The sequence below is a fragment of the Rhinoderma darwinii genome, chromosome 4, assembly GCF_050947455.1.
Source record: "Rhinoderma darwinii isolate aRhiDar2 chromosome 4, aRhiDar2.hap1, whole genome shotgun sequence".
NCBI classification, from domain to species: Eukaryota; Metazoa; Chordata; class Amphibia; order Anura; family Rhinodermatidae; genus Rhinoderma; species Rhinoderma darwinii.
In genome coordinates, this window is record NC_134690.1 from 92,780,523 (window position 1) to 92,800,292 (window position 19,770).

Below are 19,770 nucleotides of genomic sequence, written 5' to 3' on the forward strand. Positions count from 1 at the left end.
GTTTATCTGCTAACCACAGGATAAGTGATAAATTATTGATCGGTGGGGGTCCAACCACTGGTACCCCAACAATCACGAGGGTCCTGTTTAACCTTAATGAATGGAGCGGCAGGTCGCACATGCGCACTGACACTCAATTCACTGTCTATGGGACTGCTGGAGTTAACTGAGTACAGAAATCGTCTATCTCCGGCAGTGCATTAGAGAATGAATAGTGCAGCAGGGCGCATATACGACCTGCCACTCCATTGATTCGGAGGAGTAATACCCCCGTTTTCGTGATTGGTGAGGATCTCAGCGGTCAGACCCCCACCGATCAGCATGTTATCACCTATCCTGTGGTTAGGGGATAACATTTAATCTTGAGACAACCCCTTTAAGCCATTATATGATCAAATATACACTACTATGTATGACCATCCCTTTCACAATTTATTGACAGAAAAGTGGAACATCACTAAGGTTAATGTGAATGTCCATCCTTAACAAATTTTTTTTTATTTGAACAGGTCCAAAATTCTGTGCTAATTTATATTTATAGCAGTCGGGGCTCCGATTTTCTGTTGACTCTTTATCCAAATCCTTTAACCCATTGGCGCAGCAGCCATTTTAAGTTTTTCAATTTCGTTTTTCCTCCTCTCATTGCAAAAGCCATAACTTTTTTTACGTACTTGTTTTTTGCAGGAGTTGTAGTTTTTAATTCCACTATTTAAAGGGTACCTGTAATGAACCGCCCAATTTCTGCTGTTTGACAGATGTCTCTTTATTAGGGCTTATTCACAAGAAAGTTGCAATACGTCCGTGTGATGGCCGTTAAAACAACGGCCGTCACACGGACGCATGTATTTCAATGGGGACGTTCACACGGCCATTGTTTCAACAGACCATGTGAAGGGTACGTTGAAAAATAGAACATGTCCTATTTTCTTCCGTTTTCACGGATCCCTCCAAGACTCAAGTCTAAAGGGATCCGTGAAAGCGGGTCCCATACGGGTGAAACTTGGACGTGAAAAACGGCTGTTTTTCACTTCCGAGTTTCCCTACGTTCGTGTGAATAAGCCCTTACTGTGGATAAGGAGACATCTATCAATAAGTAGAGAGTGGACCGAGATAGCGGATAGTGGATGGAGCTAGCGGCAGATCATGATTACTCTGGAATCATCTCTGCCGATGCTGAGTTAGAATGCACTCAGTCCTGTGTGGATACCTCACTGACATACGTAACGACACAGGGCTGTTCTTTACTAATTATTCCGCTCCCCTCTATGTGTCTATTGGCCCTCAACACTAGTTCTCCCTTCCCCTTTAGTTTATCCTGCCCACCTGCTTTATCTGAGGTGCGGTCACAGAATCCTGTGACCACACCTTAGATATCTAATGTAATCCCCATCATCCCTAAATATATGTACCCTAAATATATGTACCCCATCATAACTGAAAAATGTAATTGGTGCTGCTATTGAAGCAGAAACAAAGAATGAACAGAGTGAACATTGAGGAGGCTGTGGACCAATAGGTTGCCTCAAACCCGGGACTTCCGACGTATACCAAGGTTTGAGGCATCCTATTGGTCCACAGTCTCCTCAATGCCCGCCCTGTTTAATTCTTTGATTACGCCTCAAAGCCCGCCCCATTTGCCTCTCATCAATAAAAATCCTCAGTGCTCGTGCGCTGCCCGGCATGAGACCCAGTTTCCCTGGAAAGCCCCTTTAAGTATCCATGTTGTATGATCCACAATATGGCACACATAGTCCCATAGTGTACCTCCCTGTTGCAGATTCTTCCTAAGTGTTTATGTAGATAAGTAATGTTTTTTCTAATTGCCTCGTACCTTCTGTTAAAGGTGGAGCTGATACCTATGTTACATGCTGGTGTTGCAGGATTTAAGTGCTTCCTTATCAACAGTGGGGTCCCAGAATTCCCCCATGCCAGTCTAATGGATTTACACTCAGCTATGTCTGAACTACAGGGGACGAACAGTGTTTTACTGGTTAGTACTCTATGGCTTGGTTTGCAAAAGTAACTATTAGGCCATGATCACACACACAGATTTGATGCCTTTTTACCGTGTGGCCAAAAACGTCTCCTCTAAATGCACCTTAAGGTTACGCTCACACACTCAGTTTTGATGCCGTTTTTGGTGCAGAATTTGGCTCAGCCAGAAGTGGATCCAAAAGGAAGGAAATGTACAGGGTGGGCCATTTATATGGATACACCTAAATAAAATGGGAATGGTTGGTGATATTAACTTCCTGTTTATGGCACATTAGTATATGGGAGGGGGGAAACTTTTCAAGCTGGGTGTTGACCATGGCGGCCATTTTGAAGTCGGCCATTTTGTATCCAACTTTCGTTTTTTCAATGGAAAGAGGGTCATGTGACACATCAAACTTATCGAGAATTTCACAAGAAAAACAATGGTGTGCTTGGTTTTAACGTTACTTTATTCTTTCATGAGTTATTTACAAGTTTCTGACCACTTATAAAATGTGTTCAAAGTGCTGCCCATTGTGTTGGATTGTCAATGCAACCCTCTTCTCCCACTCTTCACACACTGATAGCAACACCGCAGAAGAAATGCTAGCACAGGCTTCTAGTATCCGTAGTTTCAGTTGCTGCACATCTCGTATCTTCACAGCATAGACAATTGCCTTCAGATGACCCCAAAGATAAAAGTCTAAGGGGGTCAGATCGGGAGACCTAGGGGGCCATTCAACTGGCCCACGACGACCAATCCACTTTCCAGGAAACTGTTCATCTAGGAATGCTCGGACCTGACACCCATAATGTGGTGGTGCATCATCTTGCTGGAAAAACTCAGGGAACGTGCCAGCTTCAGTGCATAAAGAGGGAAACACATCATCATGTAGCAATTTCAGATATCCCATGGCCTTGAGGTTTCCATTGATGAAGAATGGCCCCACTATCTTTATCAGAAACTTGTAAATAACTCTTGTAAGAATAAAGTAATGTTAAAACCAAGCACACCATTGTTTTTCTTGTGAAATTCTCGATAAGTTTGATGTGTCACATAACCCTCTTTCCATTGAAAAAACTAAAGTTGGATACAAAATGGCCAACTTCAAAATGGCCGCCATGGTCAACACCCAGCTTGAAAAGTTTCCCCCCTCCCATATACTAATGTGCCACAAACAGGAAGTTAATATCACCAACCATTCCCATTTTATTTAGCTGTATCCATATAAATGGCCCACCCTGTATAAAGAAAAGACTGATGCATCTCCTTTATTTTGTGTCCTCTTCTGGGTTTGGCTAAAAAACTGAGCCAAAAACTGCCACAAAAACTGCATCAAAACTGTAAATGAAATTCTGGCCTTAATGTATAAAATCAATGTGTCCTGGTTTTGATGCTTACACGATCAGTTATATGCAGGTGTTGTACTAGCTCACTGCAATATAAATACAATTATGGATGTAGCCATCTTTATCGTGACTGATAAATTGCTGCGGCGTGATATCACACACCAAAAGCCAATAAAAAAGTTATAATTTCTTGGCGCTGTGTATTTTATGCGTTAAAAGTCAAGATAAAGATGGCTACAGTTTTATGTCCTAAAAGGAAAGAATGTCAAGAAATCATATTCACTTGATACAAATTTAACTGTAAAGTGTTGTATTCATTCTCGCTGAGTTTTTTTTAAGATGCGGTGTGTGCAAGCTATAATTTTTATTAGTCACCAATGCCCTGGGGTTTATAATACGGACACTCTGATTTCAGTATGTAAGGACTATCTTGTCCTATAGTTATAAAGATAATTCTTCTATCCCCCATAGATAATCTGCTTCATGCATGGGAAATGGGATGAGTTCAGACCTGTGTCTGTATCTGTGGACTTATATAAAGCTTGTGAATGACATATAATCATTAATTCAATCCGGGTGTAATGTTTTTAATTTCTAAATCCACCTACATTCCTTTGGGAGTAGGAGTCTGTCTAGATTACCTCCACGAATGAAGGGTCTAATCACCTCTATAGTCTGAAATGTGATTTCTTCTTCATTGTTGTTATGTACCTCTCGTACAGGGGCGTAACTAGGAAAGACTGGGCCCCAAAGCAAACTTTTGACTGGGACCCCCCCTCTGCTGGGTATCACACAACCCCCACCCCCTTGTAGATAGTGCCTCCCTATAGATTCCAGCACACAGCGCCCCCTATAGATAGCACCATACACAGCCCCCTGTAGATAACGCCTTACAGCCCCACTGTAGATAACGCCATACAGCCCCCTCTGTAGATAGCGCCATACAGCCCCCCTGTAGATAACGCCATACAGCCCCCCCTGTAGATAACACCATACAGCCCCCCCTGTAGATAACGCCATACAGCCCCCCCTGTAGATAACACCATACAGCCCCCCCTGTAGATAATGCCATACAGCCCCAAATCCCCCCTGTAGAACTTCGGGGGACTTTCGGTCCCCCGTTCTCCTTATCGCTGGGCTTCCCAGCGATCACACATGTATCCCCTATCCAGTGGATAGGGGATGCATGTCTTTTGTAGGAACAACCCCTTCAGTGGCGTCGCGCTGTAGCAGCCATAGCAGCTGCTAGCGGAGCCTCCGGCCATGGGGGGGGGCCATGCAGGCGGGTGGCACGGGCCCCCTCATGCTGCGAGCCCCGTAGCAGCCGCTACGGCTGCTTTAGCGGTAGTTACGCCACTTCTCTCATATATGTCTTGCTAGACATGGGTCCTCTTCTTTACGAATATTTCCAATATGATCCAGGATTCTTCTCCGAAATTCCCAGATTGTTTTGCCCACATAATTTAGTGGGAAAGTGCATGTGGCCATGTAGACGACCCCCTTCGATCTGCAATTTCCTAATTCTCTGTTGATCAATATTTGTCCTGCCACTGCACTCCGGAATATTTTACTTTTTGCTTTGCACTTACATGCTTTACAGGATCCGCATTTGAATGTTTTCCTGTTGGTATGTCGGGGAGCCATCTAATCAGTGGTAAACACTCGTTAAAATAACTATGGACTAGACGATACTGGAGGTTCTTACCCCTTCTAAAAGTGATCAGTGGGTATGGGGCGATTGCTTTATTAACTCCTTAATGACCGGGCATGTTTGTACCTTAATGACCAAGCCAGATTTGTCAAATCTGGTATGTCTGACTTTATCAGAGAATAACTCTGTGAAAGTTTTGAATATCCAAGTAATTCTGACATTGTTTTTTTGTCACATGTTGTACTTTATTTTAGTGGTAAAAGTAGACTGATACGATTTGCGGAAATTAATTAAAAAATAGAGAAATTGAAGAAATTTTGTAAAAATGATCATTTTTCCCTATTTTTAACTGCAATATGTCACATATGTACACACATACTGCACAATTTTTTTAATTAAATATATATTTCCATCTCTTTACTCTATTTTGGCAGCACTTTTGAAAAAAAAAAGTTTTTTTTGAGCAATTTGGAAGACTTACAAATTTAGTAATAATTTTATACATTTTGAAGTACATTTTGTTTTCCTGCACCAAGCCAGGTTTTCAGAGGCTCATAGCTGTCAGAATGGTGGAAACCCCCACAAGTGACCCCATTTTGAAAACTACACCCCTTAAGGTATTTATTAAGGGGTGTTGTAAGTATTTTGACCCCACAGTTTTTTTGTAAGAATTCATGCAAAGCAGGCGTAATAAAATTAAATTTCACTTTTTTCATAAAAGTATCACTTTGAAGACCGATTTCTGTGTAAAGTGACCATGAGAATGAAGAAACACACCCCAAAATCTATCACCCTGTTTCTCCTGTTTTCAAAAATGCCCCCATTGTGACCCTAATGCATTGCTTGGACACACGACAGGGCCCGAAAGGGAGGGAGCACCCGGAGGCTTTCAGGACTCCTATTTTGCTTGAAAATGTTTTAGGCCCCACTGTACATTTGGAGAGGTTTTGAGCTACCAGAGCGATAGAAACTCCCCATAAACGACCCCATTTAGAAAACTAGACCGCTTAAGGTATTTATCTAGGGGTGTAGTGCGTACTTTGACCCCACAGTTTTTTGCTAAATTTAATGCATAGCAGGTGAAAAAAAAACAAAAAACACTTTTTTCATAAAAGTATCACTTTGAAGACCGATTTCTGTGTAAAGCGACCATGAGAATGAAGAAACACACCCCAAAATATATCACCCTGTTTCTCCTGTTTTCAAAAATGCCCCCATTGTGACCCTAATGCATTGCTTGGACACACGACAGGGCCCGAAAGGGAGGGAGCACCCGGAGGCTTTCAGGACTCCTATTTTGCTTGAAAATGTTTTAGGCCCCACTGTACATTTGGAGAGGCTTTGAGCTGCCAGAACAATAGAAACTCCCCATAAACGACCCCATTTAGAAAACTAGACCCCATAACGTAATTATTTAGGGGTATAGTAATTATTTTGACCCCACAGTTCTTTGCTAAATTTAATGCATATCAGGTGAAAAAGAAAATAATTTCACTTTTTTCATAAAAGTATTTGTTTGAAGACCGATTTCTTTGTAAAGCGAACATGAAAATGAAGAAACACACCCCAAAATCTATCACCCTCTTTCTCCTGTTTTCAAAAATACCCACATTGTGGCCCTAATGCGTTGTTTGGACACACGGCAGGGCCCCAAAAGAAGGGAGCACCCGGAGGCTTTCAGGACTCCTATTTTGCTTGAAAATGTTTTAGGCCCCACTGTACATTTGGAGAGGCTTTGAGCTGCCAGAACAATAGAAACTCCCCATAAACGACCCCATTTCGAAAACTAGACCCCTTAAGGTATTTATCTAGGGGTATAGTTAGCATTTTGACCACACAGGTTTTTCGCTAAATATATTGGAATTAGTCTGTAAAAATTAAAATGTACTTTTTTTCTGAAACAACATAGAAATTTTTATTATTTACAAGGAATAACGAAGAAAATGCACCCCAACATTTGTAAAGCAATGTCTCCCGATTACGACAATACCCCATATGTGGTAATAAACTGCTGTTTGGACCCACAGCAGGGCTCAGAAGGGAAGGAGCGCCATTTGGATTTATGATTTTGCTGGAATGGTTTTCGTTGCCATGTCGCATTTGCAATGCACTGGAGGGACCAAAACAGGGGAAACCCCCCAAAAGTGATCCCATTTTGGAAAAACCTTCAAGGAATTTTTCTAGGGGTATAGTGAGCATTTACACCCCACGGGTCTTTTGCAGAGTTTATTAGAATTAGGGCGCGAAAATTAATATCAAAATTTTTTCCACTAAAATGTTGAATTTTCTAATTTTCACAAGGGATAAAGGAGGAAAAAAACAACCATTTTTTATAAAGCAATTTCTCCCGAGTACGGAAATACCCCACATGTGGTCATACGTTTTTTCATTAGAAATGAATTAACCCTTTCAGGACTGATCCAGTTTTTGCTTTCTTATTTTAGATTTTCCCTCCCCGCTTTCCAAGAGCCATAACTTTTTTATTTTTCCATCAATAGGGCGGTGTGCGGGCTTATTTCTTGCGGGAGGAGCTGCAGGTTTTATTGGTACCATTTTTTGGTACATAAAAAGTGATTCAAAAGTTGTATTACATTTTTCTTTTAGAGCGAAGGTGACAAAAAAAAACTGAGATTTTGGCGGTTTCAATTATTAAATTTTTTTAAGGTGTGCACTGTGCAAATTAAATAATGGTATATTGTAATAGTTCGGACTTTTACAATTTTGTTCATTTTTTTACATTACTTTAGAAGAAAAATGCGAAAAGGTGTTTTGTTTTTTTAACTTTCAAAAAAAAAATCTCACTACTAATAACTATAATTCTTCTACACATTTTATTAATCAATCCCCTTAGGGGACTTGATCCAGCGATCATTGGATCGCTGGTACAATACACTGCAATACTAATGTATTGCAGTGTATTGTTATTCTTACAGGCTTCTGTAACAGAGCGATCGCTGTACCTGTCCGTTAGTACCGAGGGGGCCTGCTGTAATACACAGCCGACACCCGTAGCGTATGGAGCGGGCTCAGCATGTGAGCCGGCTCCATACATCAACCACCGCACCATGACAGGCAATTAAGTCATAGTGCGCAAAGGGGTTGGTTCACTGAAGTAACAATAAAGTAAAAAATAACTTTTAATAGTAACTTGTTAAAAACAGGGGTAACACACCACTGTGACATAAGCCCCACCGTGATTATTAAAAAACGTATTAAACAGAAAACACTGAGTCATTATGATACATATAACTCGGTGTTTGTAACAGTATTTTGTCTGGAAACAGCATATATCCAGGGCACATCAGTAGTACAATCCCAAAATAAAGCACAGGTGTCCGAATAATTCGGGTCTCCTAGTGCTGGGTGTAACACAATATGACTATCCCTAATGCAAACATTCCATAAACAATGCAACGACCCTACGCGTTTCAGGTACTCATCCTCAGGGGTCCGTATCTTGGTAACTCTGGTCTTCACACCAGCGATAAAAATCTTCAACAGCAGATATTCTGCTGTGCGTCACGGCAAGATGCACGTATTGATGTCAACGGCATACTTCATTGCAGGCGCTACGTTACTATAAACGCTTAACTCCACCCCTCGTATTCTAGCGGCAAAACATGAACTGACCAATCCCCGCACCCTAACGATTAGTGACACCTGCCCATGTGACCCCCCGCCGTCAGCTGACAACCAGGGGTCATCATCGGCCGCATCAATCCGCACGCGCAGGCGCAGTAGAAGCCAAGGACAAGTCGCCCAGACTGCCAATACACGAGAAGGTAAGCGCTACACGATAATAGATAATAAGTAAATCTCGCGGGACAGTTAAACACCGCAAGTAGGCTACCTCACCAAGCAACTAAAAAGTAATTAATCACATGTAGGGTGGATAAGAATATACGATCCCTCATGACATGCGGGACCGACAGGCGATCTCCGTTATAAAACGGTAGACCAACAGGGCCATCTCAAACCTAAGTATGTTGGGCAAATAATGAACTCACCCACCCCATGGGCAACCCAAAAGAGATAGGCCGCCCATAAGGAGTGTTAGATAAAACATGTATAATTAGTCTGCTCATTTAAACCTGCTGGATGTATGCATTCCAGTCTGTGGATCCATTGTGCTTCTTTGCGTAAAATCAGGTTATCCCAATCTCCTCCTCTTTTGGGGGGTCTAACAAGTTCAATAGCTTGAAACTTTAAACATGCTGCCTGGCCTTGGTGTTTGGCATGCACATGCCTAGATATAGGGGTGTCCCTATCATGGACAATATCTCCAACATGCTCCCTAATACGGCGACGAAATTGTCGTGCTGTTTTTCCCACATAATTTAGGGGGCATGGACATGTGATTAGGTAGACCACTCCCGCGGTCTTACAATTGACATAATCCCGGATAGTGTATTGTTTCTGTGTAGTGACGCTAGTGAAGCTATTACCTTTAAAAATGAAATCACAGGCTTTACAGCTACCACACCTAAAGGTGCCTGGTATTTGTCTGTCCAGCCACGTGCCCCTAGGTGAAATGGGGTCAAAACAGCTATGCATGACTCTGTCCCTTATATTTTTCCCTCTTCGATACGTGACAGACGGCCTCTGTGTGATCTGATCTGCTAGATCTACATCAGAACTGAGAATACGCCAATACCTGTTCAGTATCTGCATAATGTCATTTTGTTTGGAATCATAGGTGCCTATGAGTCTCGTGACCTGTTCTTCTTTCCGTTTTTTAGGAACCAGAAGACATTGCCTATCAGCATCCCTTGCTCCCTCATAGGCCTTCCTGATAACCCTCTCGGGGAAACCTCTGTCCTTCAACCTTGTTTTGAGCTCCTTGGCCTGGAACTCAAAATCACCCATAGAACTACAATTCCTACGTACTCTCATAAATTGGCCTTTTGGAATGCCACTTTTGAGGGAGTACGGATGACAGCTATTCCATTGCAGGAAACTATTTGTTGCTGTTTCTTTCCTATGTACCTTAGTGTGGATAGTGCCTTCTACTGTTTTTGTGATTTTCAGATCTAAAAAAGACAATTCTTTCTCACTGATCTCACATGTGAATTTAAGTCCCACATCATTCTTGTTGAGGGCTGCTACAAAGTTATGGAACTCAACCGCTGTAGAGTTCCAGAGGATCAACACGTCATCAATATATCTAATCCATAATCCAACGGATGAAGTCCAATTGGCAAATTTGTCCCCAAAGACAATTGTCTCCTCCCACCAGCCAAGAAATAAATTTGCATAGGTGGGAGCAGCAGGACTCCCCATTGCAGTACCACATTTCTGATGGAAAATTTTGTCTTCAAAAATAAATACATTTCTTTCAAGAACAAACTGTAATAGCTGCATGACAAACTGGTTATGAGCTGCAAACTGAGTACCTCTAGATCCCAGATAGTACTCGACTGCTTTATAACCACATTTGTGCGGTATGGATGAATACAACGCCTCGACATCCAGACTAGCCAAGATTGTATCTTTCTCCAGGGAAATACCATCAATCTGTTTCAGGACATCCATTGTGTCACGCACATATGATGTGAGACTCAAAACAAAGGGGCGCAACACTTGGTCAACATACGTACTCACATTTTGAGTTAAATTATTTATGCCTGAAACAATAGGTCTGCCACGTAAGGGAGGATATCCTTTATGGATTTTGGGCAGGCTATAGAAACACGCCATAACAGGAAATTGTGGGTATAGGAACCCAAACTCACCTGCACTAATCAAGGATCTGCTCTTTGCATCACTCAAAATGCTCAGCAACTCTTTCTTGAATAATGCTGTAGGGTTATCCTTTAGAATGGTATAGCAGTCATGGTTAAATAAAATGTCCTCACACATCCTCTTATAACCATCCCTGCTCATGACCACAATGTTCCCACCTTTATCAGATGCTTTGAGAACAATATTCTGTTTTTTCTCTAAAGTGGTCAGAGCTAGTCGTTCAGACCAAGACAAGTTATTATCCATTCCCCTGCTATCCTGACTGAGACTTTTAATCTCATCTCCCACCATATCCACAAATAAATCCACATTAGTAAAATCTCCTATAGGTGGCAGTTTCCTACTCTTCATTTTAAGGTTGGTGAAGGGACCTACACCTGGAGTGCGTCCAGATTCCTCTAGTAACCCCTCAAGGGCCGAGAGACCTTCCATATCAGATTCCTCTAACCCTAATTCCATGCATTTTTTTCTATTGTGATGTTTAAAAAAAAGGGGTTAATGCGCAGCGGATGGTTCAAAGTGAAAATTGCAATTTTCCACTGATATGCCATTTTAGTGCATTATATGTTGTGCCCAGTGTGTGCCACAGAAGACAAATACCTCATAAAACATTAAGCGGGTTCTCTCGGGTATGGCGACACCGTATGTGTGGGCGCAAACTGCTGCTTGGGCACGCTGCAGGGCTCAGAAGGGAGGGAGCGCCATTTTGCTTTTGGAGCGCAGATTTTGCTTGGTAGTTTTTCTGTTTTCGGTTTCGCTGGTATTTCAGTTTATAATGTGGGGGGCATGTGTAATCTGTGCGGGGTACATCAGGGTATATGTAATCTGTGCGGGGTACATCAGGGCATAATAAGAGGGTACAATAATGGGGTAAATAAATAATATTTCATAGATATGTGACTGGTGTCGCACTGATAAATGGCGCCCGATCTTATCCACTTTTGGAACATTTTGCATCGCCATATTCTGAAAGCCAGAACTTTTTTATTTTTTCACCACCGGAGCTGCGAGGGCTTATTTGTTGCAGGACAATCTGTAGTTTTCATTGGTACCATTTTGGGGTACGTGTGATTTTTTTTTTTATCACTTTTTGTTCAATTTTTTTGCAATCCTGAGTAAAAAACAGGAATTCTGACACCGTTTTTTAGGTTTTCTTTTTGCGGCGCTCACCGTACGCTATAAATGACATTTTTACTTTATTCTGGGGGTTGGTACGATTACGGCGATACCATATGTATATAGGTTTGGTCCTTTTTTTTAGCGTTTGCGCAATAAAATGACTTATTTATAAAAAAAAAAAATTCTGTGTCACCATATTCTGAGAGCCATAATTTTTCTATTTTTTAGTCAAAAAAGCTGTGTAAGGGCTTGTTTTTTGCGGGACGGATAGAAGTTTTTATTGGTACTATTTTTGGGAACATGCGACTTTTTGATCACTTTTTATTCTTTATTTTGGGAGGGGTGGTGACCAAAAAAATTGCGATTCTGTCGTCGTTTTTTATTGATTTTTTTTGGGGTGTTCATTGTGCGGGAAAAATAACATTATAGTTTTATAGTTGGGGTCGTTACGAACGCGGGGATACCAAATATGTGTACTTTTTTAACGTGTTCATTTTTTTTCTATAATAAAAGTCTTATTATAGGAAAAAAAAGCATTTTCTGTTTATAGAACTTATAACTTTTATTTTTACACTTTTTTTTAAACATTTTTATTACTTTTTTTTACTTTTTTAACTTGTCCCACTAGGGGACACTTAGTCTTGCAGCTTTGATCGCTGCTAGAGTACATTACACTACACACGTAGTGTAATGTACTCTAACTGTCATTGTGACGTGCTGTCACACTGACAGGAAGCAGAGGAGGAACGGCCGGAGGCTGTTCCTCCGAGGCTTCCGTGCATGGCAACCCGGAGGTCATTATCTGACCTCCGATTGCCGTGACAAGCATCGGTAGCCCCCACGATCACTTCGTGGGGGCTGCCGATGTGCTTCAAACCACTTAAATGCGGCGACGGCAATCCGTCGCCGCACTTAAGGGGTTAACTGCCGAAAGCAGCGGCGATGGTCCGCTGTCCGGCAAGACTGATGTCTCAGCTGTCTAGGACAGCTGTCAGCGCGGGTCTGTCACTCTGTGTTTACACAGAGTGACAGTTTGAAATGCGGACGAAAATGCACGTCCTGGAGCGGGAACTAGCAGCCGACCAGGACGTGCATTTTCGTCCTTGGTCGTGAAAGGGTTAAGATCTGTAGCAGCAGCTAAAATCCCCAAAAACTTATGAAAGATATTTCTTTTTTTTTTTTATCACATTTGTTTTTATTGAGTTTTTCAAATCGTACATACAAGTAAGCAGAAACAAAGCTTACTAAGATAACATAACGTAGTAAAAATAGAAATAATTTTACATAACTTAACATAACAAAGGTATCAATACAGTATCATAGCTTTGTGTACAATAAATCATTATGAACAATAAAACAATGTATAAGGGAATACATCAGAGAGTCTCAAAGGTATTTTGCACATCACTATAGGGTTAAGAGGTGTGTATATCCATAAATTTAGTGTATCGCGTTACAATACTGACTAGAGGTCCACACATCCCACATGTTGTCAAATGAACTTTTTTTTATTTAAGGAAGAGGCGATCATAGATTCAAACCAGCAGTTGTTGTTTATTCCCTGAATAATTTCTGACAAAGACGGGAGTTTATTGGTTTTCCAGTATTTTGCTATTTTGAATCTTGTCACTATAATAGTGTGTAGGATAACTGCTCTGTGGGTGCGATCAAATTTGTCAGCATCAATTGCCAATAGGCATAATGGGGCATCTAGAATAATTGAGTAACCACATATATGTGACAGAAAGCGTCCCATTTTTCTCCACAATTCCAGGATATATGGACACTCCCACCAGATGTGCAGCATTGTGCCTGTATTACTACATCTCCAGCATTCTTTTGATTCTTTGTAAAATTTGTGAAGTTTCACCGGGGTGAGGTACCATCTATATAAGAGTTTTCTGGCTGTTTCAATATGATTAGTACATCTGGAGATCGATGAGACAGCATAAAAGGCCGAGTTCCATTGATCGTCAGATATAATGACATCCAGATCATGTGCCCACTTTTGTTTGTATATATGCAAGTCGTTTGGGAAGGAGTTTAGTAAAAATTTATAACACTGGGAAATATTACCTCTGGAGGATGAGTTAGTTGCTAACCATTTGCTTAATTTGGATTCTGATGCTGGAAGAGGCTTGGGTATGGATGTTAGTGCATGCCTAATTTGTAGATATTTATAAAAGTCATGTTTATGAATATTGTACATTTGGGTCAGAGTTTGAAAGGGTACCAGCATGTCATTTTCCCATAAATCAGACATGTGGAGTAATCCATTAGCCATCCATGTTGAGATGTCAAGATCTGGAATGAGAGCCATCAGTAGTGCAATACTAGATTTCCCATAATCCGTAGAAAACAAGCTATGTTTAATAACTAGGTTGTGCCATAACTCCGTGATAGCCCTTATTGTAGGATGTGTAGACCTCATATGGTTCCCAAATAAAGAGGATGCAGATAGAGAGATTGCTAAGGAGGACCTTCCCAATACAGATGATTCAATGGATACCCAGTGTTTAGAGACATCCTGTGACCATAACGATTTTAATTGGTCGAGGATAGAGGCTCTGTAGTATTGTAACAGAGTGGGGCATCCCAATCCTCCCTCTCGCATGGGTCTGTAAAGAATATCTGCTTTAACTCTTGGTTTGGTTTTTCCCAATATGAATCTCATTAAGATGGATTGCAGTTTAGTTATGAAAGCGTTTGTCACAAATATGGGAACATTCCTAAAAGTATAGAGAATCTTAGGAAGAGTTAACATTTTGATGGCAGCAATTCTGCCTAACCAAGAAACACCATGGTGTTTATAATTATGTAGGTCCTCATTGATTTTCTTGTGGAGAGGAATGTAATTTTGGTCAAACAATTTTGAGACTGGAAATGCTAGGTTAACCCCTAGATAAGGAAGGGCGTCCTTCACCCATTTGAAGGGGAATGAAGCTTTAAGTTGTGCTACCATTTTCTGGGGGAATTTGTGACTTAGAAGTGTTTATTTTGTAATAAGACGCATTACTAAAGTCTGCTAATACTTTACTTATTTCTGGAAGAGATGTAATTGGGGAAGAGCATATTATTATTACATCATCCGCGAACAAACCTATACGGTGTTCCTCTTTCCCTATTGTGATGCCGGATATTGAACTAGAAGACCTTATTTTCTCAGCCAGAGGTTCCATTAATAGAGCAAAAATTAAAGGGGACATGGGGCATCCCTGTCTTGTTCCATTTGTAATGTCAAAGCGTGAGGATAAAAAGCCGGCTGAGTATACTGAGGCGGAAGGACCGGAATATAGAGCTAAAATGGCTCTTCCAAACGGGTTCACTATTTCTATTTTATCCAGAACCGATTTTAGATAACCCCAGTGGATCCTATCAAAGGCCTTCTCTGCGTCTAGTGATAGGAGCAGAGAAGGGATGTTATGTGTTTCTGCATAGTGAAGGATATTGATTAGTCTCCTAGTTCCATCTACTGTCTGTCTATTTTTAATAAATCCCACTTGGTCAATATTAATTAGAGAAGGAAGGATATCGACCAGCCTGTTGGCCAATACTTTTGAATATATTTTCAAGTCGCAGTTTAGCAAAGAAATTGGTCTAAAATTTTCGGGTCTGTCAGGAGATTTGCCGGGTTTCGGGAGGGTAATTATTAGTGCTTGTAGCATTTCTTTAGGAAAACGTCCGGATGTGGTGGCCTGATTGAACATCGATACTAGGTGAGAGCGATAATCTGAGAGAACTGTTTATAATATTCGTTTGTTAGACCGTCTGGTCCGGGAGATTTATTAATCTTGAGTTGTTTAATGACATTCTGTACCTCTGATAATGTGAAATGTGCATTAAGGAGTGTCATTTGGTTACTCGGGATCGACGGTAATTTGACCGAATCTAGAAAGCCATCTATAAGTTGCTGCGTAGGTTGTTTGGTGAGAGGATCCTTGTTTAAATTGTATAAATGGCCATAGTATTCAGTAAAGGCTTCAGCTATCCACTGTGGGTTTAAGATTTTATCCCCTGATGGTTTAATAATATAGGGTATTTTAGCCTTCAATGTTTTGTTTTTAAATTTGTTAGCTAACATCTTCCCGGCCTTATTACCCTGCCAGTAATAGATCATTCTGCTCCTTCTCAGGGCGTATTCACACTTATGGTATAACAATTGGTGAAGTTGTGTTCTTAATTGTTTTAATTCGATTGTTAGACCTCTCGTGGTTCTCTTTTTATTAAGATCTTCTAATTTCTTAATTTTAAGCAGCAATTCTTCTGTTTTAGCTAGTCTTATTTTCTTCGCTGTTGCCGCAATTTTGATAAGGTGGCCTCTAATTACCGCTTTGTGTGCGCACCAGTTGTTAAAGGTGGATGTATCATCCGGTTTATTAATTTAGAAAAAGTCAGTCAACGCTTTGTGTATCTGTGCATTGTATTCCTCTTTGTTTAGTAAGGAGTTATTTATGCGCCAGGGGGAGGTGGGAACTCGATTATATTGCTCGTTAATAGAGATAGAGACCGGGGCGTGGTCCGACCAAGTGATTGTCCCGACGCTAGGGTTGTTTACCCGCTGTAATAACCATTGATCGGCAATAATAAAATCAATTCTGGAATAGCATTTGTGGGGGTGAGAGAAAAAAGTATAGTCTCTTTCTGAGGCATTACAAATTCTCCATGTGTCATAGAGATTTCCCCTGAATAAAATATTATAGATATCCGTGTTTTTTTCTTTTGGTTTGCTCCTACTTTTGTCTAGTTGAGGATTCAGTACTTTATTGAAGTCCCCACATAATATTAGGGAACCAAATTGATTATTCTCAATTAGTTTAAGTAGACGTTTGAGAAATCTACCTTGGTGCTTATTAGGAGCATATAGTGAGACCAAAGTGTATTTCTCATTATTAATAAGGCACTGTATGATTACAAACCTATCACATTTATCGTAAGTTGAAAGGCCAAAGAATTTTTGATAGCAATCAACGTCCCCTTTTTTTTGCCTGAGTTAGGGGTGCAAAAAATATTGGGGAATTGTGCATTTTTAAGCCTGTGAATGTCTTTTCCCAGGAGGTGCGTCTCTTGTGCACAAAACACATCACATTTAAGCATTTTACACTCTTTTCACATGAGAGAGCATTTGAATGGACTATTAAGGCCCTTTACATTCAAAGATGATATTTTAAAGACCATTATACATTAAGGACGATCGATACTGTGTACTCTTGTAGCATACCTGATCTTTAAATATCTCCCCTCCTTGAGTATTATTATGTGAGTGAGGACCAGTCGTCCCCGTTATTCCCCGACATGAAAGACAATATGTACATGATGTATTTTTCTTGTCAAGCAGTAGTGATACCTTGTAACATAAAAACCTGAGAACACATATGACAATATGTTCAAATAAATTTAGCCAACTCCTTGTAAAGGTAGTTGGCCTCATGGGGGGGTAGTGACACAACACGTGTAACATTAGTGCCTGCCTAGCCCACATGGTGATTTAAAGGCACAGTACAACCTGCAGCAATTAAATTATCAAAAAGGATACCGGACAACAATGTGTATTCCTTATTCTGGAGTCAACAGGGGGTCCAAAATTCTTGCTGGACCTTTCTCCTCCATTTCCAATCAGATTGGACTCAGGGTTTCTTAGGAGATCCAACCTGTGTCCATTCCTGGGATAATACCGGTGGTTTCTTTTTCGTCATCAATTGTTGATCTCGAGGCTGAAAGTCGGGAAACCATTTTGCTAGAAGAGACGCCGCTTCTTTGGGTGTGTGGAGGACATGAGTGGATCCATTTTTCGTGATGAGAAGCTTGACCGGGTATCCCCATTTATAGGGAATTTCTTGGTCACGTAGATGCTTTGTGAAAGGCGCAAATTCTCTTCTGCGATTCATAGTGGTTGGTGATAAATCCGCGTACAACGAGATGCCCACAAACCGCTCAGGGATATCGTTATTTTTAAACGCCGACTTCAAGATGGCCTCTTTTGTTTGATAAAAATGGATTCTTGCCAGAACATCTCTTGGCGTTGTTTGCGGTAGATGTTTGGGTTTTGGCAATCTGTGTACTCTATCAATCATCAAATCTCTTTGATCTGCCTCTGGCACTAAAGCAGAAAAATAATCGATCAGGAACTCTCTGAGTTGCGCTGGCATGATGGATTCAGGTATACCGCGGAAACGAATGTTGTTCCTTCTGGAGCGGTCCTCCAAATCAGCCAATTTTAATTTTACTGCTAGCATGTCTTCATCTGTCTCATTTTGAGCGTCCACTAAAGTGTTAAAAGCAGAGGAGAATTCATCCATTCTTGTTTCAAGATGAGCTGTGCATTCACCAATATCTCTAATGTCCTTAGACAGTGTGGTAAAGGCAGTTTGGAAATCGTTTTGCATGGATGTCCTTAATTCTGACAATAAACTCCTCATATTAGATAAGGTGATGGCTGATTCCTCAGAAGGGCTGCTTTCCCTAGATTTCCCCAGATTGGGCAGACTAGGAGGGAGAGAGACTGACCTGAAATCCAGTGCATACAGCTTGTCTGGTGTGCTTGAGGTGCCTTCCACATTTGAACTGCCTGCTGTGCATTGTTCTGCCTGGGAGAGGATAGGAGCTCCTAGGACCGGAGCGACTTCCTGCAGAGGGTGGCCGGCGCCATTTTGTGAGTTTCCCGCCGGAGGATAGAAGGACGTGAGTTTCACCGGGACAGCCGGTTTAGATCTTCCTCTCACCATCCCTGCTGCTTTGTAGCTGCTTCAGGAGTCTCCGGGTAAGTTTTGGTGTCGGTGCCCGACCTTTAAGAGTAGCTGTGAGCCGCTTTATCTGAGGCTAGGAGCGGAGCTCAGACTTACGCCCCACGAGATATTTCTAATCTGCCTATGTCTATTAACATAGGTTCCCACTATTCTGATCGAGGCTGATGTCTCCACCTCCATTGATTTTTTTGGGACCAATAAACTAGTTATATTTTTAGATAAAACATTGAGGGATGCATATCATAATGCATTATCTGTATTACCTCTTGTTATGAATCTTTGGCGCAATTGCTTAGACTTATCCATAAAGTCCCCCAAGTCCGAACAGTTTCTTCTCAATCTAAGATATTGTCCCTTGGGGATCCCCCTTTTTAGACTAGCTGGATGGTGACTATCCCATGCTAGGAGGCTGTTTGTTGCCGTTGATTTGTGAAATAGGGTTGTTGTCAAATTACCCCTTTCCATTTTGGTAATAGTTATGTCTTGAAAGTTAATTGATTTCTCATGTATCTCCAAGGTAAAGAATAAACCCAATCCGTTTATGTTTAGAGTATTGACGAATTGGTTGAATTGGTCAACTGAGTCATCCCATATTATCAAAATATCATCGAGGTATATGATACAAAGCTGTCTAAGAGGACCACTTGGTCCAGCCACCAGCCCAGATAAAGATTGGCGTTGCTGGGGGCACAGGGACTGCCTATGTCAGTCCCTCTGAGCTGATACAAAAGTTGTCCCCAAATAGCAAAATATTCTTAGTAAGAATAAAATTAGGATTAGCTCAAGTGTTGTAGTCTGTTGAATAGAAGCTGGAAAATTAAGAGTTAAAGGGAATTTGACCCCTTCAACTTAGGGCCTCTATTCTGTGTCCTATATTCCAGCAGCCCACTCTGCTGATTGGTCGAGTAGGACTACAGATGTAGCCATCTTTATCTTGACTTTTAATGCATTAAATACACAGTGACAAGAAACATTAACTTGATGGTTTTTGTTGTGTGATATCACGCTTCAGCAAGTTATCAGTCAAGATAAAGATGGCTACATCTGTATATAGCTGCATCAGCAGCACATTTATCTGAAAACTGCCAGAGATGTGGCCACATATTACATCGGCCATTCAGCGCAGAAGACCACATTGTTTACATACAGGGCGTGTTTTGTAGCATCACCATGAATAAAAGTTTTTGGGGA

At 41.1% G+C, this 19,770-nt stretch overlaps 1 protein-coding gene across 3 annotated transcripts in view; it reads left to right on the forward strand.

The window, feature by feature from the left end:
- Positions 1-19,770, forward strand: part of LOC142759306 (allantoinase, mitochondrial-like) — a 65,088-nt gene that overhangs the window by 26,385 nt on the left and 18,933 nt on the right. For all 3 annotated transcript variants that reach the window (XM_075861352.1, XM_075861353.1, XM_075861354.1), the window contains one exon: positions 1,844-1,990. In XM_075861352.1, the coding sequence (XP_075717467.1) occupies positions 1,844-1,990 (147 nt within the window). The remainder of the gene's footprint in view (positions 1-1,843; positions 1,991-19,770) is intronic.